This window comes from Juglans regia, chromosome 11 (assembly GCF_001411555.2).
Source record: "Juglans regia cultivar Chandler chromosome 11, Walnut 2.0, whole genome shotgun sequence".
Taxonomy (NCBI): Eukaryota; Viridiplantae; Streptophyta; class Magnoliopsida; order Fagales; family Juglandaceae; genus Juglans; species Juglans regia.
The window spans coordinates 9,390,491-9,416,606 of record NC_049911.1 but is presented as its reverse complement, the minus strand read 5'-3'; the positions used below and the strand labels follow the sequence as shown (position 1 = coordinate 9,416,606).

At 35.3% G+C, this 26,116-nt stretch overlaps 2 protein-coding genes and 1 long non-coding RNA gene across 5 annotated transcripts; 1 reads left to right on the top strand and 2 right to left on the bottom strand.

The window, feature by feature from the left end:
* Positions 1-6,547: 6,547 nt before the first annotated feature.
* LOC108997720 (DNA-(apurinic or apyrimidinic site) endonuclease 2) lies at positions 6,548-12,087 on the bottom strand. 3 transcript variants are annotated; one of them, XM_018974094.2, is made up of 12 exons: positions 11,912-12,087; positions 11,716-11,827; positions 11,383-11,607; positions 11,163-11,248; positions 10,577-10,692; positions 10,361-10,441; positions 9,872-10,075; positions 9,199-9,350; positions 8,599-8,781; positions 8,066-8,523; positions 7,415-7,503; positions 6,550-7,262 (listed from the first exon to the last, which is right to left on the bottom strand). In XM_018974094.2, exons 1-11 carry the CDS (start codon positions 12,017-12,019, stop codon positions 7,429-7,431), a joined length of 1,800 nt encoding a protein of 599 aa, XP_018829639.1. In that variant the 5' UTR covers positions 12,020-12,087; the 3' UTR covers positions 6,550-7,262; positions 7,415-7,428. The 3 variants fall into 3 exon arrangements, with proteins under 3 accessions (XP_018829638.1, XP_018829639.1, XP_035538917.1); XM_018974093.2 differs by having other exon boundaries at positions 6,548-7,262; positions 8,066-8,781; XM_035683024.1 differs by lacking the exon at positions 6,550-7,262 and having other exon boundaries at positions 7,291-7,503; positions 8,066-8,781.
* Positions 12,088-12,634: 547 nt separating this feature from the next.
* Positions 12,635-16,200, bottom strand: LOC108997643 (transcription factor bHLH121-like). Its single transcript, XM_018973999.2, has 5 exons — positions 15,828-16,200; positions 15,373-15,494; positions 13,734-13,861; positions 13,181-13,654; positions 12,635-13,106 (listed from the first exon to the last, which is right to left on the bottom strand). The coding sequence occupies exons 1-5, from the start codon at positions 15,926-15,928 to the stop codon at positions 12,954-12,956; spliced, it is 978 nt and encodes a 325-aa protein (XP_018829544.1). The 5' UTR covers positions 15,929-16,200; the 3' UTR covers positions 12,635-12,953.
* LOC118349832 lies at positions 12,936-14,658 on the top strand. Its single transcript, XR_004802764.1, has 3 exons — positions 12,936-13,047; positions 13,201-14,159; positions 14,257-14,658. It is a non-coding gene; the product is annotated as an uncharacterized LOC118349832 (long non-coding RNA).
* Positions 16,201-26,116: the final 9,916 nt, after the last annotated feature.

Sequence of the window (26,116 nt, the reverse complement as noted above, 5' to 3'; positions counted from 1 at the left end):
AAAGAACCAAAAATGGAAATTTCCTTTGAATTTGACATCAAAATTAATGAACCAGGAATGACTTAGATCAGGTACTTGGAAGAACATGAATCGGTTCCAAGCAGTGATGTAGTCATAATAATTAAAAGCAGTGTCTGTATCAGAGAGTCTTTTGGGAGTGCAGGGGTTGGTTCCCCATTATTCTTCAGTGATGACTCTAAAGATGTAGGCACTGTGGTAGATTAATTTTTTAGGATCAGTTTTGTCATAAATAGGTTTTATGGCAAGGGAATTAGTGTGAATCATAATGCTGGAATAGAATTAGAGATTCTTGAAAGAATCTTCTAGAATCTAGTGAAAATTATGAGGAAAATAAGAAGAATCAATTTTGAAATTATCTGTATACACAGACCGATTAGGTTCTATGTAGAACAGATTAGTAACAAAAGGTTTCTTCAAATAAATAGATTTTTCTTTTGGGAGAAAATATTGAGAGGAAGTAGTCTTTGACGCAATTGTCTTGGCATAGGGGTCAAAGGGCATAGAAACGCAAAAGTAGCTGGTTGGATAATCTTGCCAAGAGGAGTAAACCTATTAGCAATTTCTAAAGTATTTGACACAAGGGTCTGTGTCGGCTCATTTTTAATCAATTTCTTATTAGTATTTGGGGGAGGAGGAACATTTATCTGTTTTTCTTTTCCTTTGTTTTTCTTGCTCATGGCTGGGTGTCTGCAAGAATTCACAGGTAAGAAAATCAGGAATAAAATTATTAGTGCCTTTAATAAATTCAATGTCAAAATCATAAACACTTAAAATAGCTTGTCATCGTGCAAAAATATGTTTTGATGTAATGTTTTCAACATCTTTTTCTAACACATATTTAGCACTCATGCAATCAATCCTTAATAGGAATTTCTTGTTAAGTAAATCACTTTAAAATTTGGAAATACATAGTACTATAGATAAAATTTCTTTTTTAATAGTACTATATTTTTCTTGTGCAGTATTATAGGCTCCGGAATGGAAACGAACAATTTGTTCAGATGAACCTGGTGAAACAGTTTGTTTCAGAATGTCATCATAACCAATGTCAGAGGCATCTGTTTCAACCATTTTAAAGGAATCAGAAGTAGGGATACCAAGGCACGGAAGAGTCTTAACATGTGCTTTGATTTTCCTTACTAGAGTAGTATGGGTTTCTGACCAAGGGGGAGGGTTTTGTAGAAGCCTTTTGAATAAAGGTCGACACTGTTTCCTTATATTTTGGTAGAAATCAGCAACATAATTGAGAGATCCTAAGAATCTCTGCAATTATTTTTTGTCGATAATGACATCAGATAATTTGTTGGCAAATTCAATGGTTCGTTGAATAGGTCTGATTTTGCCTTTAGAAATATCATAACTAAGGAATCTAATCTTGGTTTGAAATAGTTTGATCTTTTTTGCTAAAACAACAAGACCATTTAATCTAATGATATCAAAGAAAGAATTCAAATGTTTCCAATGATCATCAATAGATTTGGAAAATATTAAAACATCATCTATGTAGACAATGATGAAGTGAGTGAATGAATTGAAAATGTCATTCAGGATGTTTGGAACTCACTATGGGCATTTTTTAGGCCGAAAGGCATCACATTCCACTCGTAGTGACCAAAAGGGGTATTGAAGGCAGTCTTATACCTATCTGACTCAGTTATCTGCATTTGCCAAAATCCTGACTTTAGGTCAAATTTGGAGAAGACAATTGCATTACTTAACCTATGAATTAAGTCATTTTTGTTGGGAATAGGATACTTAATCCACTCTAAGACTTTATTCAGAGGTTTGTAATTGATGACTAGACGAGGTGTCTCTCTCTCTAGTTCAGTATTTTTCTGGACATAAAAGGAAGCATAAGTCCAATGAGACTTGCTATGTCTAATTATTGTTTTTTTAAGAAGATCAGCAATTTCAAGTTGGTAAAAATATAAAGTCTGACTATTCATTTGAATAGGTCGGGTTTTAGTGGGAATATTTTTTTCATCAAAATCCTTGATATAAAGAAGAGAAACAACATGTTTTTTTTTATGCCAAAAGGCATTAGGTAGATCAGAACAAACATCAGTAATTAGACATTTGTTAAAATCTTCAATTTTTTATTGAAGCAAAGTATTAGATAATTGCTTAGAAATCTTGTTGTATCTGATTTCCTATTAGAGGAAATTCAAATGTTTTGTTTTTGCAGAAAGTAAAGATTTCAAGCCTTTGTCCATATCAATCTCAAAACAATAAGCAAATTTGAATTTAACTTTTTGACCAAAAGGGTTGGTAGTGATAACGTCTTTCTCAGTCAAAAAAAGATATAAAGACGAAATAAAAGAAATCCCTAAAATCACTTTGTCAGACACGTTTTTGACTAAAACATAAGGGATTTTAAAACAAACATTATCTTGGCAAACATGAGCATTGTTGAGCTCATAATTGATCTTCATTTGAGATCCATTTGTCGAAAATAATCTTTCAGTAGATTTTTCAAAATATTTGCTAGGGATTAATCATTCTTGAATACAATTCAAGTCTGATTCAGAATCAATCATAGCAACAACAGAAAACTGAAAATCTTGAGAAACAATAATAGTAACTCGTGAAAACCATTTGGGAGGAATAGTATGACGAATCAAACATATCTGATTATCACCATCTTGATTATTGTGGCTAGAATCAAATTCATTCATTTGCTCATTGTCAGAAGGAATATCCTGATCAAGTTGTTTATCAATTTTTAAACATAAAAATTCTTGTTTTAAAATCTCACTTTCAGATCTAAGATTGTCAATCTCAGATCTGAGTTCAACGATTTCTTTTTTAACATAATTAATTTCGTGTTGTAAATCAGAAGTAGAGACGTCTTTGAATTTTTTCTTTTGAAATCTCTCTAAAGTGTCTTGAAAACTAATCATTTGCTTAGAAGTGTCTGGTTCTTGGCGAATCATTGTCTTCTTAAGTTTAAGAATATATTCTTCTTTAAGCTCAGGATTTGTGATTTGAGAAATTAAAGTCAATAAGTTAAAATATTGACTATTTTACTCAAAGTTTTACAACAATAATCATTGCAGTTGCAACCAAGCTTTATCTTTGGTGAATTAGGATACTCAGTTTCTGAGTGATATTCTGAATCACTAGAACTAAATTCCTAAATATCAGATGATGAAGAGGATCCTATTTTTAGGAGTCGAAACAATTCTTCCTGATCATTGATATCTATTTTAAACTGATTAAGCTTCTTTTTCCATTTATTGGGCTTCTTGGAATATTTATCAGCAAAATGTCCAGTCTTGCCACACTTGAAGCATTTTTATTTAAAAGATTTTTGGAAATTCTTTTTCTTAGGAAAATATTTTTTAGAAGTTTCTTATAAAAATCTTCATGGACTTTTTTCCTTATACCACCATAAGGTTTAGAAAACTTAGTAAAAGGTTTATGCTTTCTTTTAGATAGAGCAATAAAGGGAAGGCCAAATTGTTCACAAAAAGTTCTAATTTCATATTTGGTTTTCTTACTATTTCTCATCTGTTCTCGAAGCATTCTTTGATCATTACACTCTAATACCAAGTTTCTTGATTACACTGAAAATATCACCATAAGTGTAATTGTCGTAATTAAGAAATCCTGAGATGTCAGTAAGTTCTTCCTTCACTTTGTAAGCAAACAAACGAGGTAAACCATCAATAAATTTCTCCTTCCAGTAAGGATTCTGGCTATCATCTCAAAGCATTACTCTAGAAATGAAAACATCTTGATATCATCTATAATCTGACATCTTATGACATCGTAAATTATTCAGCTGATCGCTAACGCGATTAGTGATATTAGATGGTGTGTCAATAAAATGTTTCAAAATAGTGTAGATCAAAGTATTAACGCTATCAGAATGTGTCATCTCAATAGTGTCATAAAAAATAGGTAACCCTTCGTCATTATGCTTTACAGCATTCTGAATAGTTTATTTAGCATCACATGTGAGATGTTTATCCCACCAATGGCGAAGTACTCCAGAAAAACCTTGGGTTAAAAATATAACAATATCAGGTTGTCTAATATTATTGTTAATATAAACATTTGCAACTAAAAATATTTTACTCATGGTATTGAGGATTTCTTGTTCAGATAGTCCATCAATATTCCATTCATAAATTTTATTACCAGAGTAAGAAGATTGGTTTTGAAAAACTTTTTCTTCAAACTGTAAATCAGGGGGAGTAGGCCTGGAATACCAGTTCTTGGTTAGACTCATTGGTTTGGATCCTTTTGAAGAGAATCTGGCAATTTCAGGTTTTAAACCAAAATCTTGAAAATTATTTTCAAGTAAATCAATATCCTTTTCGACAGATGAATCATTGTCAGATAATTCTTCTATGATTTCCACAAGAACTTCTTCTTTTTCATTGCTCGTTAGAGCACTAGTAGAAGGTTGTTTTTTTTTAAGATCAGCAAGCACTTGATCTATCTTATCCAATGTATTGGCCTGTGAGTCTTTAAAATCAATTTTGGCCGACTATCTGGTAAAATAATCAAAGGTTTTTCAATAATTTTTAAATTTTTCTTTGGCTGATATTTGGGAGGAAACCAAAGGATTTTCCATTTTGAAAACAGGATTTCAAGTAAAAATAGGTTTTTTAACCTTTTCTTCAATCATATCTAATTGTTGTCCGATCGTGTGAAGAGCAAGGTTTACAAAATTATTCTGATGAATAATCTTTTTTGTTTCTTTTATAACCTTGTTCTTTTCAGGATCTCTGGAGACAGTCTCAGGGATTTTGAAAGGAGAAGCAGCTACTTCAGATCCTTTAAAATGAATAAGTAGTGTCTCCAAAGGCGGATGGCTAGCTTGAACTAGCATTTTGCCTTCTTCCTTGACAAAATCAGTTTTAACAACATTTAAACTATTTTTAAGAACATAATAATTTTCAACAAAATCAAAAAAAAGTATATGCCTTTGAAGGACATTCATTTTTTCTTTCCATTTTCGTTTAACACGGGATTTTTCAGTATAAAAAAATTTTGCATGATAAGCTTTACGCTTGTCACGATTTTGATTTGAACCATATTCATTCACAAGAGCAACTAGATCAAACTTAAAAAATTTGTTTAAAACAGTTAGACTGTGATGAATAGGTGTAACAGGAGCAACCATATTTGAAGTTGTAGGTGATAAAGATAAATTTTCTTATTCTTTATCTACTTCTTCTTGTATGGGTTTACCACTAGAGGATTCACCCTCTTTGGTAGAATGATAAGCAGAAGTAACCTGAGAGGATATATAAAGTCCTTTCAGTTTTAAAACAGGTTTAACAGACTGAGTTGTTTGGACTAAATGTTCCAAAAATTGTTTGAGATGTTGGTCTCGTCTTACTGGATTTTCATAAACAGAACCAGCAAAAGAATTTCTTCTTAAGCTAGGAGTACTAGTATGATCAAAACTAATTTTGACTGTCCCGTCCATGTATTGCCTGATGTAATCAAGATTACATTCAGTAGGAATATTTTTTACAGGAGGTGCTTCATTTTCCAAAGTCCATTAACTAGGAAGTATTGCCTGATGTAATACTTCCCAGTGAATATTTTGACTGTCCCGTCCATGTATTGTTTGATGTAATCAAGTTTGAAACTTGAATAGTCGCATCTGGGGTTGAACTCTAGATCAAGAGAGTGCTTCCGTAGTTGGTTTTGCAATAGCTTTTGGATTTAAATTCATTTTTAAAAGATGATAATAAATCCGAAAAATCAAAGCAAGGGGTTTGCTTCCTTCAATCATATCATAACCAGAAATTAAAATATTCAAAATTAAAACTTTGAGAATATGTTTATCATCCAGTGAAAGAGTTAAATCAGGAAAACAATTAAAATGAACCGGTCCTTCTGAAAGAGAGGACTAGATCATACCAAGGATACTAGTTTCAAAATGATTAAATCTAGCATCACGTAAACAAAATAGTACAGATGCATTAATGCCTTTCCTGGTTAAGGGTTTGGCAGCAATCTGAACAGATCCAATATGTAAATACTTGTAACCTTCTTTCAAAAAATTATCAATGTTTCCTTTTTTGAAAAGATAATATTTTTCTTGTGATTTTGAAAGAGCATAAGTTTGTTCGACTGTTCAAACATTAAAAGAAGTTTTAAAAATATTTTCAACCCAAGAGGTTCGATAAATGGAATTAACATCAAGTTTTGGAATCTTCCAGGAATCCAGCATAGTTGGAATTGCCTCTTCGAAAGAGCAGTCTTCTTCATTAACTATGTCAGGAGGCATAGTCGACCTGGAACTGATGGTTGAATTAGATCTATATATTCTATCTATTTTGTTGTTAAACAACACCGACCTTCGCACTTCAGGGTCCTGCGAATACCGTCCTTGTCCCGACTCGACAACCTATACTGCCCTACACGCTCTTTGGCAAAACGGGTCTTACCAAGGTCCTAGACAGACAATAAGGAGATAGACCAGACAAAATAAGAATTCAGGGTGGAGGTTGTGAACCAACAAAACAAATGAAATACTAGAAGAACTCAGGATTCCAGTATATATATTGGCGTTGTATTGTCTTATCATACGAAGTAAGCATCCAATTAGAACAAGATTGAATTGCCAATCATCTTAATCAATAGGACGCTTTTGTTCATGTAAAGCTAAGCATTGTGCTTGGCATTCATCAAAACTTATAAATCAGGACATGTACTACATGATCATCAGTACTTGGAGAGTAGGGCTGAAACCCGACTTCGTCAGTGCTTTTGGAGAGGTTTAGAACCGGCCAATTAGGGGAGAAAATTGGCAGCCTTGGTGTCAGCGTGAGTCGCTGCGGTTCGTCGGTCTGGCTTTCGGTGTTGTTGTGAAGGAGGAGGGGAGCAGCAAGCTATGCCGTTGGTGGGAAGAAGACGGGAGAATAAGAAGAAAGGAGGTTTATTAATCCTAGGTCGGTCCCGTTGATTTTTGTACAGCACTATTGGAGATTACCTAATAATTTTCCATTTCTCTCCCTCTGCCAAGTATTTATTATAATTCATGGGAAGAAAACTACTAGTTAATAACAAGGATCCGGTGAACCTACACATTATTACAGAAAATCTAATAGAAGGGCCCGAAGATTCATTCTAGGGCACCATATTACTAACAACGCAAATAAAGATCATGGCCTTGCAGTTTTAACTTACCTGAAAACTAACATGTTAATTTACATGTGATTTCCAACATAGGAGCCAAATGCTGGATTCCCCAGGAAGTGCAGATTGAAATCTCCCTGAGAGGATTGCAAACAAAAGATTAATGGAAGAACTCAATACCTAAAGATTTTAATTACAAAATTTGATTCTCAGCACAGCATCATCAGTAAGGCAAATAAAAAAGGATACAAACTGGTAAATCCATCAATCATAACTCTGAATTTTTTACATCATTAATCACCATCATCGTAAGTGCCCAGATTTTGAAGCAGCCCATTTGAAGTAACTACAATTTGCTTCAGGATTTGAGGCAGGTCCCTGTAAGAAGAAAACAGAGATTTCTGCACTTAGTTTTAATATATATATATATATATATATATATATATAATCTACCTTCCTTTCTGTACCCTGCCTAGACAGAAGACCTAATAGGCTGGTGAAAAGACAATCTAAGTATCGTATGTAGCTATCACCAATTTTCCAAGGTTTTCGACAGGATGTATTGCAGAAAATTCCTGTATAGCCTATTCACATCAAATTCCAGGCGTGATATATAACCAATGATCCTTGCACTGTTGATGTAAACTATAACTAGAAGAAGCTAACATCAGCTGAAATGTACACACAGGCAATCAATATTCCAAAACAGAGGTATCAAATTTAATTGAAACTCAAATGGAGGAAACAAGCAATAGGCTTCAGTATTACTTTTCCTTTAGTTTTATAGTCATGCACTTGAATATCATTCAATGGATATCTAAAAAGTAATTAACTTTTTTCTTTCAATTTAAAAGTAACAATTTCTTTCATGATAAAAGTCCGTATATTAGAGAGATCAAAAGGATGCTAATCGAGATATAAGACATGACTAAAAGAGTACCTCGGCACGAGCACAGACATAAAATCTGCGACCAAAATTAGGACCTTGTTTCTTCACTACCCGTGCAACACAAGGTTCACTATGTCCCTTACAAAGGGGTATGCTATTCTGCATGACTTCCTGTATCCTTCGCCACTCCAATAAAGCAGCATTAGTTTTCTCCCGCTCCAAAGTAGAGGAACTTAGTTCATAGTCATCCTGAGTGGGTGTACTTGAGTTCAATGCATGCTGCTGGGAACCGCTGCATTGAACATCCACCACAGAACTTGTATCGGACAGACCACCAGACTGTAGGACATCTGCTTGACTGATTGAAATGCCACTATTAGAGTCTTTAGCATTATTGATAGGGTTTGGACTTCTCTGGAAAAATGACCTCAATGAGAGTTGGGACCCTTGACTTTTTCTTGCCTTTTTCATGGTTTCATTTCCTGGCATTGATTTGCTCTGCTTACTTCCTGAAATAACCCAGATGTTATAAGCAGCATCACCATCAAAACCTCTGGAATGCTCAGCTGTATTAGAAATGAGACCTTCAGATTCTTGGTTTGAAGAACAAGACTCAACAGGAGATACACCAGATATACTGCAGTCGTTGGATGACCTCTTCACTCTCTCATTGCAAGTCTCTGATGTGATATTTTCGTCTGAAAGTGAACCTGACATCTCACAGGATCTAATTTGTTCAGCAAGTTTTCTTTTCGTTAAGATTGACACTGCACAAGACAATGGGCCTTCTAAGTTTGCAGTGGTAACATAGAAAATCAGCAGCAAAAAGGAATAAAAAAGTGGCACCCTTCTCTTTTCATTTCATTCATCAACACTGCACACAACTAAGGGCACAGTGAGCTTGCAGAAGTTTACACCTGCTCAGGACGGCAAAGCATTAGATGTTCCACTAACCCTAGTGGCTGTTCATCTATAAGTCTTGATTAATGGCAGATACTTAATCTAAAATAGCAACCAAATTTTATGAAACTCAACCAAGAAAGTGGCCACTTCATCCTCAAATCTTATCATCCTAAAATAGTTCACCGCTCAATGTCAATGCAGACTTCATCAATTGGTATAAAATGGAAATATCTGATAATATACTGAGACTATGATCCACAAAATGAGAAGCACTTTTGTACCAAGAGTTTGCTGGACGCCATGAATCATGGGAATATATCTAGCAGATAAAGCAGAAGTACTGTGTTCAGAAATATCAGGAATTTCCAGCAATCTTGTAAAAACGGGAGCATGATCGGAACCTTCCAGCTTGATGCTTCGCCCTCCTTTCCACCTGCAGGGCAACATGCAGAGTACATATACAAGAAGTCTATGCATATAAGCAGGAATGACAATCTTGTACCATATGATGGGTATCTATGCGAAAAGTTTTGGTACTTGGAACTAAAAGGAGGTCACTGACATGCATCTGCAAATTAGCTTGTAAGAGTTTCTTTTTTTTTATATAAGATATGCAGAAAACAAGAAGATTGTTTGCAAAAGATATTTTCTGAATTATGACTTACAAATAAAGTTTACATGTACATAGCCATCTCTTATAATTTTGGTTTAAACATTTTGAACAAGGAAAAAATGTCACAAATTCCTTGCATAACAGCATTTCCATTTCAGAATGTAGCATAACCATGCAAAGACAACCACATGGATAGAGGCACAAAGACACACAAGCAGGCATACACATACAAACAGAGAGAGAGAGAGAGAGAGAGAGAGATTACTATCAACTTTACAATCTTTAAAAGCATTTGCAACATCATTGATTACTCAATACAACTAGATAACCAGATCCTTTACCTAACTGTATTCCCAGGTTTCCACCGTTTGTACTGTATCAGTATGTCACACTCCTCCACATGGCAAGTCATAAGATTATGGCCTTGCAGGTCATGATGCTCTTCATGTAAGCATGATCCAGCACACAGAATATGATCAATTCTTGTGCCGTAATTAAACACTTCAGCACCTGTATTTTGCGGCCAGCATGTGTATGCTTCTCTTCTGTACAAAAACTCAAGATGGACAAACAAAGGACAAATCAAGAAAGGTCAAAAGTTAGATTCTAACAACAATGATGAAAGAGCCCAATCACCACAAAATATGTGATAGCATGTCTAAAAAGAAAAAAAAAATGAAAATGAGATACAAACTACACACTACAAGAACTTCAAATATATCGTATTTCTACATTTTGCTGACAAAATAAAACTTAACAGTCAGACCAAGATTCAACTTTTTGTTAGGAAAGTAGTAGTCATTGATCAACTACCGATGTGGAGTTCTTACCTGTCAGGATGTTTTGTTCTAAAAACATCAGAGAAAGGGCCTCCACTTTCCACTAGTATGGATCTAAACCATCTTCTGAATCTACAAAGCAGTTCTTATAAAAAATATCAGAGCTTTGGCTGCTGAAACTGTAAATCGTAATGTAGTAAATTACAAGAACATAACAGCATGACTGATTGAAAAGATCTCGGTGCATAAATCAGACAAGCAGCTTACTCATTCATCTCGAAATCTGGTCCAGCATCACAACAATCCATTGCAGTGGGTGCAATGTTGAGATCACCAACAACAATTATCCTCCTTCCCCGGCGCAAGAGAGACTCCCACCTTTTCTATAAATGAATTACCAGTGTCACTAAGGACTGACAAATAAATGCTTCTAGTTTGTACTCATCCCCATTACCAGAAAATACAAAACTTCATAAACAGGCATGGTCACTAACTTAAACCAGCAGAATATCTACCATACAGCAGGTGAATTTAATATACGAAAAGGCTTCCTATCTATGTACATTTCTTTATTATTGAACTGTCTAAGTTCCCAGTTTGAGTTTCTAATGAATTTAGACTGCGAGAACACAAAGTTATTTGGTCCATACATTGATATCTCCTCCCTTTTTCCCACTCAGAAGAGTTAAGACATATGAGTTCAACTATAAGCAATGCTAAGATTAGATAAGCTTTTTTAGAGACAACACTCAGAAGTAAAGCCCAACACATATCTCTTCATGCAATGAATGTAAAATCATAACCCAGAATGCATAAATGGGGAGTCCAATGCTAAGGAACACAATGCGGGTACCTGTAATATCTTGAAAAACGTGAGCTTAAACTGGATCCTTTCTTCATCATTGCATTCAGCACGAGGCCCATACAAGTTAAACAGAACTAGCCAATTCCACGAGGAAAAACAAGAGAGCAAAAAAGAAAAAATTGCATTATATAATCAATTGAAAAGGAAAGGATATTACCTTTATTAGTATTTCAGAGAGCAATAATAATATGTCCCGCTTAATGCTCACCAAAATGACCATGATCCGTGATAATACATCGGCCCTCGCTGTCAACCTTAAGAAGCTCCTCTTTGGCAAACTCATCCTCAAGGTCATCCACTATTTCATTGCGTGCTTCGCATTTTCTATTCTGAGAGTTTTCAACAAGTCCCGTAAAGCCCTCCTGAGCTGCAATCGGCAGGGCCACTTCGGTGCTCGAAAAAGCTGACTTTACACGACAAAATGTAGCAACACCTGCCGCCAATAAAGGAAAGTTAACACAGCGCTTTAGTGTTTGCGCGCGCGCGAAACCAACTTCAATACTTGTCTATTTTTGTTGAGAATCTCAAGCAATCACCTTACCGGAATACCCCATTCGGCCTCTATCGGACGTACGCGTGCACGAGAAGAACGATTCGTAACCGCCCGCCACTGCCAAATCCGCCGTCAGCTCCTGCCTTCTTAACTTGGTCTCCTGATTAATTTCAGAATCGGATAAACTAAATTCTAAACGCGAATTCATACAAATTCAAACCCACTCACAAACACACAGAAGCACCTGAAAGCAAATGATATCGGCATCGAAGGAATCGAGCAATTTGGGGAGGGAGCCGAACTGAGAAATGCGGGATCTAAGCCCATTCACGTTATACGTTACGATCTTCATCTTCTACCTTTCATCATTTCCTTCCAACAGAACAGAGGGAAATCGCCCGAGAAACGTATTACTTCAGTCTCCGGGCGACGTTAAATTCGGATGTCTTTGATGTGGTACGACGTCGTTTTTATCTATGCAACTTTCATCATTTGGTTACCAAACTCACATCAACTCATCTCAACTCATCATTATAACTTTTTCAAATCACAACATAAAATATAATAAACAATTTAACTTTTTTAAATCTCAAAATAATAATAATATTAAAAAATAATATTTTAATAATATTTTATCATCTCAACTGAATTTAATATCCAAAAACAACCTAAACTTCCCAAAGCAGACGCCTTTTCCAGCCCATTTCAGAGTTTTATAGGAATGTTAGAAAGCCACGGCCCGCCAAAATGGTGTGAGGTTTGCCTTTGCCACCTTAATTTCAAGTGTGGTAGGCTAAAAGTATGGATAATAGAGAAACATAATTATAATCGTGAATGCGTAAGTAGTGCACAATCATTTTAAAAAAAAAATAAATAAATATGAAAATCATATAAAAAATAATTAATTTTTTAATAATGAACCTCACTCTTTTTTAAAGCGACTGCATGACGCTTGCTCATTCTACGATTGTATATAACATTAGTCTGGATAATATTACTAAAACTAAAAGTGCCAATTAGCCCATTTACAAGTTACCAAAATGCTAGGGACATCCTACATATAAATCACAACAATATTTCATCTACTCCACAACTTTCTTTGAGATTCCTAACCACCAAAAGAATATCTCTTGCTTTCGAATTGGAGATGGCTATTGGAGGAGACGATATCGGGATATGAAAGTCGAATTGGACGATACAATCAGGGTATCATAGTCGAGACATCTTTGAGAGCTTTGCAGTTCAGTAAGGTCGATGGAGATGGATTCAGACAACCATAAAAGTTCTCAGTTTTTGGACTTCGGCATGTCACTCGCATTGTTGGAGGAGCTATCTTGAAGACCTAGAGATGAAGAATACCTACATGAAGAACTATTTTCAGTAACACTTCTTTCCTTCCTCTGTGATTGCTTGCCTTTCCTTCCTCCGGAAGATAGATCCTGCAGTAACCAAATCAGTCTTTCATTCGCTGAGATTTTCCGCAAAAATTGCTTCTAAAGTTCATTAAACTGACCTGTTTTGCTGATGATCCAGGCATCTTCAATTCAAGTTCTGTTGCGACATCATTAGAATCATCAGATCTTTCAACATTGCTGGTCCTGGTCCTGTGATGATCTAGGGACTTACTTTGGGATTCTTGTTTGCTTGAAATCTGGGAAGTGGAAGCATGTTGTGCTGATGGAGGCTCCATTGGAGGGTTGGGAGGAGTTGGATAAGGGATGAAAGTCGAACAGGGATTAGGAATGGTACCACAATTCTGATTCCCAAATAAGGGAAACGGCTGCAGAGATGCATGCATAGGAATTGGGCCTGGAGCGACAGGTACAGGAACTGGATATGAATAAGGCGGACCCATTACAACAGAAGGATCGATGGCAGCCCATGGGAACATAACCCTGAGTCTTTGCTGATGCTGAACATTCAAACTCTCAATGTCAGATTTTAATGATGCCTTCTCTTCTCTGAGCTCATTCTTTTCCTGTGTTAGCTGTATATATTGAAAAACGAGAGATAATATCAGCATAAATAGGCTTCACAACCTTGAGGTAACAAGACGATAACATCACCTCACGAGCTTCTTCAGTAAGTGCTGCACACTCAGCTTTAAGTCTGCTGACTTCAGCAGTTAAATCCTTCAGCTCTTGGACTGTGTCTGTAAGGATGGTTGCCTTGTCATTCTTCGGCCTATCTGGATCTGCATTTTGAATGTAAATTGTAAACATTTAAAGTTGAAGCAACTTATAATCACCAGAGTAAGAAGTCCAGTGAAAAGTAAATGCTCGAGCAGCAGGACGCATTGACAGCCAAGTTAAATACAAAAGCTCTCAAGTCAGAATCAATTCCACTTTGACAAGTATGGATTAGCAAAATCAAATCATAGCAAGTGAACGTGTAACTGGGGCCTGTCTAAAGTCTATATATATAGCCCACAATCAACAGAAAGTCTTCGCTGAAAATTAGTAACCACTTACTAAAACTATATCATTTCAAAAGTAAGAATATGAAGTAGCTTCCATTAATTTTAAGTTCCTCTACAGAGATCAAATCGATTACTAAGACTTCCACAGCTTTGTATTTTTTGCCTTTCAGCCTTTTATCGAGGCTTCAGTCTACTGTTGGAAAGGAGAAGATATATTTTAGAGCCATTTGAGTTCCTGCACGGAGTTTATATCTGGTGAGAGAGCTATACCTCAACTTCTTTTCAACAAAAACTATATTGACCTTTTTATATGTGAAGTAAGCCAACAGTGTTCTATATAATGAGAAACCAAAACAAGTTCCAAAGTAGAGGCAAGCAACTTCAAGAAAGAAAGAAGCCAACCTATGTTTTAGCAGCACCTTAATATATAGACTCTGCCAGTAAAGAATTAGCCAACAATGGTGTAACTGATCAACTGGCACAGAAATCCAGAAAAGCTCAAGCCTTGCAAGAGCAACTTATTTTGGCATGACACAAATAACTCTAAAAAAATCTCAGTTCTTTCGTGGAAAAAGGGTTCTGTATATTAGCAAATGTTCACTATAAAATATTTCAACCAACCCAGCAGTTCTCATGGTGCTATCAGCTCAATATATAAGCAAATGGTGAATAGTTTTTTCATTCAATTCACCGCCTTACTGAACTGACTGAAGTAGCAAAACAAATAGCAAACAAGTGTCATAAAGAGAATACAAGCCAATGCTGCTGATCACTTAATTAGGAACTCGCTAGAATTTCTGCAAAGTGTCATTCATACACAAACATACGAGACATATTCAAGACTGCAAATACATAGACCCATGAATGAACTCACTGACATCGAGTGCAGGCCCTACAGCATCAATTAAGTATCTAATGTCACTTGGGAGATGAGATCCACACAAGCAGCAATAAAGGCTGAAGGACACGCACTATGTTTATCTCTCTCCAACTCCAAACCATAGAGTAAAATTCTTCTTGTGACACATGAGCAAAATGTTCAAAAATATACGAACATGTGTATCAACCAGATTCATAGACCTGTGACGTATTTTTGGAAGATTTTAGCAGAATAATATCATAAACGCTGGGGATTGATCATTTTCCTTAATGGAAATAAACTATTTTGAGAAAGATATTTCAAGTTTCTAGTTATTTTTGGTTTTCCCATGTAACCAAATCCAACAGCGGGTTCGAGGCGAGACTGAAAAAAAAAAAAAAAAAACTTAAAAGGTGCAATACTCTACCTAATGTGTTCCCCAGCTCAAGAAATTGCTCATTCAACCGATCTCTCCTCAGCTTTTCACGGTCAGCCTTCTGAACCTTTCTCGCTGCAATTGGGTCCTTCATTTCAACATCAGCCCTTTGTCTGAGACGTAGCCCGAAAATAATAAGTCAAGCCAAAAACACAAGACGACAAATTCAAGCATTTCTTCAACTCGACCCCAACGACACGATAACCCAACAACGACTCCATGTGATATTTATATATAGATGAAAACTAGCAACTCTATTATCTCAAGAACTTATGCCTTTTGAGTTTTCAATTCAATGTTCTTATTGGGTTTTCAAACGTAACGCTCACTTGATTCTCTCAAGAGATTTAAGTTCAACTTAAATTAATTGCTAATTTATTGATTATGACTAACTCAAACAGTAGTCATATAAATTAATTAAATTGTTGGGGTCAAAAAACAGAAACCTGGAATCGTGTTGCGTATTTTGGCAGCGATTGTGAGGCTGAGAGGTCGATGAAGGTGCTATATCCGCCTTCAAATTCTCGTCTGTCTTCCTTTGATCCATCTCTCTCTCTCTCTCTATCTCTATCTCTCTCTCTCTCTAACACATTAACCACCAAATCTCAACCTGGGTTCTAGGGACTTTGAAGCTTCTTCTCCTACTCCTTCATCTTGGGTTTTTTTTTAGGGGGGTTAGGATTTGTAGAGTAGAGAAGAAACAGTGATCTGATCAAGAATTCAGACAGTGAGAGATTGAGAATATGGCGAACCAACGAGTACAGAAAATGAGAGAATGGACTTGTGCTTTACACAAGCCACGAGCACCTCTCACCCACCAGGAATTAATATTTTATTTTTTATTTTAGTTAAATATTTCCAAAATTTGTTGAAGTTGTGGGTGCTTACCTGGGGAATCACAACCGGGTCAGCTTCAGTTCATCCTACGTTTATATTATTGCATTTTAATATGTAATCTCTTTTCAAACTTGTTTATTGTATTATAAAAACTTTTGTATTAATAATGAATATGTTTATTCTAAAACAAAAGTGGCTATTGTACATGCATTGCAATTTGTGTTTGATGGCGACATTAAATTTTTACCATTGAGCTTTATGATTTGTTAGGTTGTATGACATGGGACATTAATTTCTTTCGGACTGTCGTTCTTCAGAATGTGGTCATCTTCATCTGTAATTAGGTTGTGTTTTGTGAGAAACGTTGGTATCCCTATTACTGATTCGTGTCTTCTGTTGCTTTGCCTGATGATATCCTATGCCTGATGCTCATAGCGGATTTGAAATTGCTTAATTATCGTTGCTGAATGTGGAAAAACGTGGCTTTTGCCTAAAATATCCATGGTGTGCTGTGGGGGGATGTAGCACTGCTAGCCACAATTGTGCTAGTACAATCTTGAAGAGCAACAATGCTAGCCATTATTGCTCGCCTTGATTTGAAATGTTGTTGTTCGCTTTGGCTGCCAATACTTACGTTCGTTTCCGTTTGAATTTATTCTCCCAAGACGAGCACTCTCCCTTTTCACTTTGGGTGAGCTTCACACTCCTCCTACGGTGTTTGCCTTTGGGTGAGCATTGTTGCTCTTCAGGGTGTTTGCCCCAGGTTCCAAGCAATATTTTCTTGCCCCAGTGCGAGATGGTGTTGCCCCCCCGGGGCGAGCACTCTTTGCTCATTTCAACTGCCAGCACTTATGCTTAACTCGAGCTTTATTTTTTTCTTTTCTAAAGCCGAGCACTCTCCCTTTCCACTCTACTCGACCAAAGGGCGAAATTCACATTCCTTCTGTTGTGCTCACCTTTGGTCGAGCATTGTTGCTCTTTAAAGTGCTTGTCTAGAATTGCGAGCACTCTTTGCTCATCCCATGTGTCACGTGTGAGATGATGTCGTTGCCCAACCCAGCACTCGATGTTATTGCTCACTCGATGCGAGTTGTTGTTGCTTGACACCGGCCAAGCAATTTGCTTCAGGCGCGAGCACTTATGTTTGCCTTGGGCATACTTTTTTTTCTCTCCCATGGGCGAGTACTTTCCCTTTACTCTCGTGCAAGTTTCACATTTCTATTGTGATGCTCGCCTTAGGGCAAGCATTGTTGATCTTCAAAGTGCTCGCCCCAGGTTGCGAGTACTCTTTACTTGCCTTAGTGTGAGCACTCTATGCACAATAATTTAAAAATACTTTTTATATTTATTTTAAAATTTTAAAAGTTATTATTCCTATATATTATTTTGAAAAAAAACTAGTAATTATTTTCATCTTATTTTGTACAATAATTCATAAAAATAAAAAATAGTCGTTAGACTAATATTGTTTATCATTTTACAAAATGCAATTATTATTTTTAGGTTCTAATTTATGCATTAATTCATGATTGATCTTTAATCTATCATATCCATTGTTTTACTTTCTATGGCAATGCATTACATATTGATTTAATTGTAATGCTTTTATTTCAATTTTTATTTATAAAAAAAATTATTATTATTATTTTGTACATGTCTAATTGGTCTTGTAACAAATAAAACAATGCGTATCCTATTATGATTTCAATATAATGAGTTCTAAACATTTCTCTTGCGCTACTCACCTTGGCGTGAGCATTGTTGCTCTTCAAAGTTCTTGACCCAGGTTGTGAGCATCTTTGCTTGCCCTGTTGCAAGTAGGCCTGTACAAAAACTAATGGGACTGACCGTCACCGATCGAAACTGGTTGTTGGAGTCTGGAACATGTCGAAACCGGTGTAGAACCGGTCGGCCGACGAAAGAAAATGTTAGAAACCAACGTTGGTCGATTTGATTTCGATTTGAACACGGTTCAAATCGGAGAACTGGTTGAGATAATATATATATATAATTTTATTATTATATAAAACGACGTCGTTTAACTTAAGTGAGTTAAATGGCGTCATTTATAACGGTTTCTTTAAAAAAAATAATTGAAACAACGTCGTTTGGTTTAATACACCAAACGGCATCGTTTTGGGTCGAGCCCCCCTCCCCCTCCTTCATTTCTCGACCGTCGTTTCTCTCTCAAACTCTATCATCTCTCACATGTCTCTCCATTCTCCCTCCAACCAATGGGCAGTGGTCAGTGTCCAGCTGTCTTTCTCGTATATCACTCTCATCTCTCGGTTCTCCCTTTCTCTTGCATCTCCCTTTCTCCCTCCCTCTCGCATCTCTCTCGCATTTCTTAGTTCTCCCTCTCTCTCTCTCTCAAATCGTCGACTCATCTTCGCCCCAATGTCGTTGCTCTCGGTTTAATTTTAAATTTCAATTTTTCTGGGTCTCGATTTGCTAACTTTGCTTCCATATCTATTTGATTATGAAATTTAGTAATATGAATGTACAGTATTTTTGAAGTTGTGATATGTTGCTTCATATTTGTTAATTGTACCAATCATGTCTAAGAGTTTGATTTTTCTAATTATTTTTTGGTGTTTTGGGTTCGGGAAAGTTGAAGATTTTTCTTAAGAGACTCTTAAGGGAAAACCGATGAGAAGATTGCCAAACTGACAAGAACTCGGGTCGGTTTTCTCTCCCTTAGTAGGTCGGCTCAGCCGGTTTTATACAAATAAAAACCGATCGGTCGTTTTAATTTTGGACTGAAACCGAACCAACCAGATCGATTTTCAGCCTTAGGTATGACTGTGCGCGCACTCTATGCACAATAATTCATGAAAATACTTTTTATATTTATTTTTAAATATAAAAATATTATTATTCCTAAAATAATAATATTCTTAAAAAAATAGCAATTATCTTTATTTTATTTTGTACAAGAATTTATAAAAATAAATAATAGTCGTTGGACTGATATTATTTATCATTTTATAAAATGTAATTATTATTTTTATGTTCAAATTTATGTATTAATTCATGATTGGTCTTTAATTTATCATATCATTTGTTTTATTTTCTATGGTAATGCCTTTCATATTAATCTAATTGTAATTCTTTTATTTTAATTCTTTATTTATCATAAAATTATTATTATTATTTTGTACATATCTAATTGGTCTTATAATGTTAGGGCAATGCATGTCCTGTTATGGTTTCAATATAATGAGTTTTAAACATTTGATTTGTTATATGTTTCATAATTTCACATCTTTTATTTCTTTTATCTTTTTTTTTTTTGATAAAATATATTGCATTCATTAATAATGGACATTACAACTAAACATACATAACAAGTCAACTACAATATTAATAGATTCCCAGTACACAACTATAACTATATGGTATAGTCCATATTGCAAACCTCTACAGACCACCATCTGTGAGATAGCAAAACTTTGTCAAAGACAGAGTTTATAAATTTCATACTCTGTCAAAGACAGAATAGAGGATACATTTTATGGACAAAAGTCCAAGAGACTATATTTTTTGTTTTTATTTTTCTAAAGAAAAAAGACATAATAGAAATTAAAGATACATGAGAAAAAATGAATTGCATTTTAGAAATACATAAAACCGCATTTTCAATATTGGAGGAAAAAAATAAACAAAGTGATTGGGATGGAGCGTAAGAGCCACGCGCCACACTGGGAGAATGTCGGTCAGTTAGGTTTGAAATAACCAATGGCCCTCAATATAAATGTATGTATATATATATATATATGTATGTATATAAACACACATTTGCATGATGGTGTGAATGCACTGTGCACACGTAGATTTAATTTAAATGAGAAGCTTAGAATTATAATCTTTTACGAATCAAATTCTCAAACGATGTGTAATTTAGACTAGCATACAAATATAAAGAGCATTCTTATTAGCTTATTTATCCTATATATCATTTAAAATATATTATTAAAATTTATTTTTTCTATTTAGGGTAGTGATAGGATTACTATCCTATTACTACTCATCTACTACCCAAGTGCATTTTAAATTTTTTTATTTTTTTATCATTTTATTTTAAGTATTTATTTTACCATCCTTAATTATTAAGAAAAAATTAAAAATATATATATAACTTTATTAATACACACTTTTTTAATCATTAAGTAAAATAAAAAAAATTAAATATAAAAAAAGTAATAGATAGATAGTAGTAAGATAGTAACCCTATCATTATTCTTTGTGTATATATATTGTCTCAAAGTGATGGTTTGAATAGGACATTTCAAAAATAGTACGTAACAGCCGCCAAGTTTATTTTTCGTGACATTAATATATACAAAGAAAATTACATTTTTCCATTAAACTATTATAGTTATCGCTTAACATTTAAGAAATGGTCAAATAAATAAAACTATTAGGAATTCATTTATTTTTTTAAAAAGTTAAAAGTTTTTTCTTTTATCGTGAATGTTGCTTCGTTTGCTCGTTTTACACATTTGAATCCTTTGGATACATGTGGCATGATGGTGTGGATGTCACTTTCTGGCTTGATTCATGACCTTTTTTATGGCTTCAATCACATTTTGCATGGGTGGTGGGTTAAGGTTTTTTATTTATTTATTTATTTATTTAAGGTTATTTTAGAAAATTTGATTCCAATATGATTTCAACCTTGACCATTTTTAGAAAATGCACTGCTGATCTATTCTCATGTCATAACCACATAAATATTATCTGCTAATCATCATCTGCATGATGGAATTATAAATATCTGATATATATGGTTGCAGCAAAATTAGATGAAGGGCTCCATCACTTCCTTGTGTTTAATATTGCCTCGTTTGGTTACGCAATTTAAATGAGATGTTTTGTTGAAAATTAAATAAAATATTGTTAAAATATTATTTTTATTTTAAAATTAAAAAAAATTGAATTGTTTATTATATTTTATGTAAAAATTTAAAAAAATTATAATAATTATATGAGATGAAATGATTTTGTGTATCTAAACCGAACCTGAATATGAGAAGTTAATGCCTTGACATCTCAACAACCATATATTTTTTTGTCTCACATAATCTTAACAAAAAGATCAGAAGTGCAGATTACTCCAACACTCATACAAGAAAAATCCTACTTTCTTGATTTGCAAGCCCACATCAAAGTTTTTTTTTAACATATTAATCTCCACTTCTTTCTCCATTTACACAGCATTAGTCATTTTTTTAACGAGTCCACCAGACCCGCTCCTAAAAAAATCGTTGTGATGAACACAAGACGAAGATTCCCATATTTTGAAGCCTAAACTCAATCAAATCACAATACGTACTAAGGGGACAGATGCAAACCACGACAGATAATAAGAAAGGAAGTATTCTCACTCGCATGAACCACCAAAGATAGTCCTAATTGGAGTTTAATTGGAGTTAGCATTTCCCAGAACGTACACCTCCAATGCCATTTGCAGCTTTACTGATGAGACCCCCCATGGTGAGATAAATCCAAGGTCACAGTCTCATTCAAAAGATTATAGATGGCACCCAATATTCCCAATGTATCAAATGTTCAAAACCTAGTGTATACAATATGTAATATTCTCCAACAGCACATGAACTGCTAGAATGGAAAGTTCAAATTTGAATGAAAATGGTTTTCACACCGATGGCTGAGAGCCGGCCCTAAACATTTTTAGAGAAAGAAGTTCTACATTCTCTCTAGAAACCCAAACCGAAAACCACCTCAAAGGGGTGGGAGCTTCGGCTCCTCCCTCCCTCCCTCCCTCCTCCCAGATGTAGTTTTCTCCAAGTATTTAATTTTTCAGTCGGTGTTTTGGTTTTGTTTTTATTTTTTCCGATCAAAGCATGGAGAAGTGGCGTTTGATGTTTACCGGTGGCCAGCAACCACCACGCGCCCCACTGCTAGGTTCCTAAACCGCCGATCTTTCAAACTGTTGAAGGTTTCACCAAAAGGAGCGACGCGTGATCCACACGCACGGGTAAAAGTGCGCGCGTGACCTCCACGCGCCACCACACAAAGGGCTCTGTTGCCGCCACGCACGGCGTTTCTGAGGTCAATGATCTCAATAGCTTTAGGATCGACGGTCCAGCACACTCCTAGCGTGGTGTGTGTCCTTCACGCACCATTACAGCCTTTTTGCTCAGTGTTTTTTCAATTTTCAGTGTATTTCAAGTTTCTATTTTGTTTTATTTCTGTTTTTCAATTTTTCTTATGCTTTCCTATTCTGTTGCTTGTGTTAGGTTTTAAAAAAAAAGGCTATTGGACTTATTGTCCATAACAGGAGATGGTTTTTCTGCTCCCTTTGGATGGGGGGTGATTTTCTCTCACCTCCTTTGGTTGTCCCCTCTCCTCTGGAGGGTGGGGGTTGGTTATCTTATTTTTACAAAGTATTTTTACATAGTGTTATATTCTCAGAAAAATTAGGATTGAAATCTATGTTCTCACATAATCTCATATCTCAGAAGGTTTTGTCATTAGAGAGCTTATAGAGGTTAAGACAATGTTCGTTATAAAGAAATTTGTATGCGGAAAAGTCCCAAATAGATGAGTAGTTTGACTTATAATCTGGATTTTTTCCTATTTTATCAGTCACAACTGTAACTTCAGTTTCATTGAATGAAATAGAGTTTATTTCCATTAAAAAGAATCTAAATGAAAATAAAAAATTTCTGAAGTAAATAGTCATAATGCACCGTTAGAATGCAAAGTTCATTATTCAACAGCATAATCAAGATTTTAGAACTTCAACATCGGACCCATGATTTTAGCTTAATTATTGTACACATTCAAACACATTGACTCGTTGTTCCTATAGAATAGTTTGAAATGGAAACAACTATTTAAAAAAAAAATCCATTTATGCAAAATCAAACCCTACAATCAATAGTAGAAAATCAACAAAATGACAAAGAAGAGTTTTCCAGAAACCTATGCGCTAACCTTGATTATGAGTTACAAAAACCACAACTTGAGTTGTTGGGTCCAATTTACTTGAGACTGAGACTGTGAGAAGAATTGAGGATGAGAGTTGCCATTGCGAGGGAGAAAGTGAGCATCGACAAGAGCAAGGAGAGGAAACCTGAGAATTGAGATGTGACTATGTGAAAGGCCAAAAACGACGTAGTTTTAGGCTAAAATCGGGTCTCGAGTATTACTCGTTTAACAAAAAAAAAAAGGTTCGAGTATTCCATTTCCCTCTTGCACTTAAACGGGACGGGTCGGGTTGGGTACAATTTTTCCCAGCCCTAACTTCATTAAAGAATAGGAATAACTATTTCATGCCAGCATGCGGAGGTCTTTGAATCAGATGACATAATATCTGATTTTCAAATGGGAGAACCAGATTCGAACTCCCGCTTTTGTAAAAATAAAATAAAAACTATTACATACCAGCCTTTATTATTCATGGGAATGTTTATTCCTTTTTTCTGATGGAAGCTATTTCTTCAATAAAAGTGCTCTCAATCGTCTAATTTTAAATATAAGTTGCAACTTACCCCCATCAAATCTTAACAGTTGGAGTGGTCATGCGGTTACCTTTTGGTTTTTCTTTAATAAATCATTATTTGGTTCTTTAATTTATAATATATTATTATTTATTTGGATTCCTTTAATTATTTTTTATTTCTCTCTATTAGATGCCTCATAGTTTATTATTGTGATTATGAACAGCCTTATCAATTTGATCATTCTTATAACCATATGAAATAACAAATTTAACTCCAATTTGACTTCAAAACAATGTTTTAACATTAAACTCGGTCGTATTAAATTGAAACCAAGTCAGGATTCTGCAAACCTCACAGAATAAAGAACACTCATCGAGCTCATTTGGATAGTGAGATGAGATGAGATGATTTTAGATGAGTTGAATAAAATATTGTTAAAATATTATTTTTTTAATATTATTATTATTTTGATATTTGAAAAAATTAAATTGTTTATTATATTTTGTATGAGAATTTGAAAAAATTGTAATGATGAGATAAAATGAGATGAGGTGAGGTAAGAGTATTTCTGTATCCAAAAGAGGAAATGTCCTTGGATATATTAGCAACATACCACAGCTCGGCACACTCAACAATAGTGAAAGTCAATGGAGCAATAAGGAAGCACGGGATTCTTGGAGGAAAAAGAGGGGAGGCTCTCACAATATTGCCGAAATCAGTGGAGAGACGTTGAGAGGTATTGGAACTCTAACGGCAACAAGTTCAAAACCAAAGTGATGATCCGGAAAGTCTTAAAAATAAAGAAGAATCAGATCAACATGAAGATCAATCAATTTCGGCTAATAAGGGAGATCCTAATGTAAAGTTATCAATAACAAAAGGATCTGAGATCAATGGCAACTACAAGAAATCGTATCCGAGATAAACACTAACTACAGAAAATCAGAGATATACGCCCACTACAAAATCTGAGGATCATATGTCAACATAGTAGATTTTATGAGATTCATTTTAATTTTTTGAATATGGGAGATCATTGGATTACTTAGTTTAAATACTCTTATTGTATAGCCTAAGTGTTCACGTTGACAATTATTAGAAATAAGACACCATTGTATTTCAAATTATCTTTTGTTATTTCCTTTGTTTTATTTTTTCTATCTTATTATCAAGAGCTATTGTGAACCTTAGCCAGCATACCACAGCTCCTTCTTCCGCTCACCATGGCTACACTATCTTTCAATGTTGGCAACTTCATCACTCTAAGACTCACCCCAAATAATCATCCCTTATGGCGTGAGCAAGCATTAGTTCTTGCCGAGAGTCAAGAATTAGTGGGGCATCTCACAAATGAATATCCTGCACCAAACAAATATATCATACCAAACCCAAGCAACTCCACAAATGCAAACAACACAATTCCTCAATTAATAGATGCTTTCATAGCATGGTGAAAGTCTAACCGTCTTCTTCGAGGGTGGATCATTGGTACACTCTCTGAGGAAGCTCTCAGACTCATCGTTGGTCTTGATACAACACATGCAGTATGGGAGGCCCTCAAAAATGCATATGCCCAAGAATCACAAGAACGTGAATTTACTTTGCGTCAACAGCTTACCTACCTTCGGAAAGAAGACCACACAGCAATCACAGAGCACATCCACACCTTCAAAGGTCTCGATGACAATTTAGCAGCAATTGGGAAGCCTATTCCAGACCAAGAAAAGGTATTCTGTCTCCTCACCAGGCTTGGTCCGCAATATGAAACATTCACAACAACTATGTTAAAGCCTCCAAGACCATCCTATTCTGAATTGGTTTCTCAACTCCAAAATTATGATCAAAAGCGAAATTGGTTCTCTAGTCACACCGATGTCCAGTTTCAACACTCTCTCATCAAGTGGCATTTTATGGACAACAACAACAACATTCTCAGACGAACAATTCAAGATATCGTAGATCAATACAAAAATTCACGCCAACTGGACGTGGATTCCAGGCACAGCAAAGCAAGGATTCAAGCCAAGCCTACAACTCTTCTCCTGCAAGTGCACAGCATCGAGCTCTACCACCAGCTGAACGCCACATGACACCGTCAGAAAGGGAGAAATATCATGATCAACGGTATCAATATTGTGGCATGATGGGCCATATTGCTAAGATATGCTAGTGGGTACCAAAAAAAATCAACTTCACAAGATAAAATTCTACAAGCACTTGCGGCATTGACATTAGACAATACCATAGCAGACACGGAATGGACTACCGACACCGGGGCTTCCAATCACATGACAGGTAAGCCATGTATGTTAACTAACATTCAACATTATTCTGGTTCCGACTCAGTGTTAATTGGAGATGGATCTTCCATGCCAATTCTTGCAATTGGAGACTCTTATATAAAGCAAAAAAATCAGCCTTGCCTC

Bases quoted from the DNA above. Each gene is read 5' to 3' on its own strand.
- LOC108997720 (XM_018974093.2), bottom strand. From the start codon at position 12,019: ATGAAGATCGTAACGTATAACGTGAATGGGCTTAGATCCCGCATTTCT. The intron at 11,828-11,911 runs GTGCTTCTGTGT...GAAATTAATCAG, and splicing joins CCGATATCATTTGCTTTCAG to GAGACCAAGTTAAGAAGGCA. The intron at 8,782-9,198 runs GTACAAAAGTGC...TGTCTTGTGCAG, and splicing joins TGGCGTCCAGCAAACTCTTG to TGTCAATCTTAACGAAAAGA.
- LOC108997643 (XM_018973999.2), bottom strand. From the start codon at position 15,928: ATGGATCAAAGGAAGACAGACGAGAATTTGAAGGCGGATATAGCACCT. The intron at 13,655-13,733 runs GTGATGTTATCG...CAATATATACAG, and splicing joins TTACTGAAGAAGCTCGTGAG to CTAACACAGGAAAAGAATGA. The intron at 13,107-13,180 runs GTCAGTTTAATG...TGGTTACTGCAG, and splicing joins CTGGATCATCAGCAAAACAG to GATCTATCTTCCGGAGGAAG.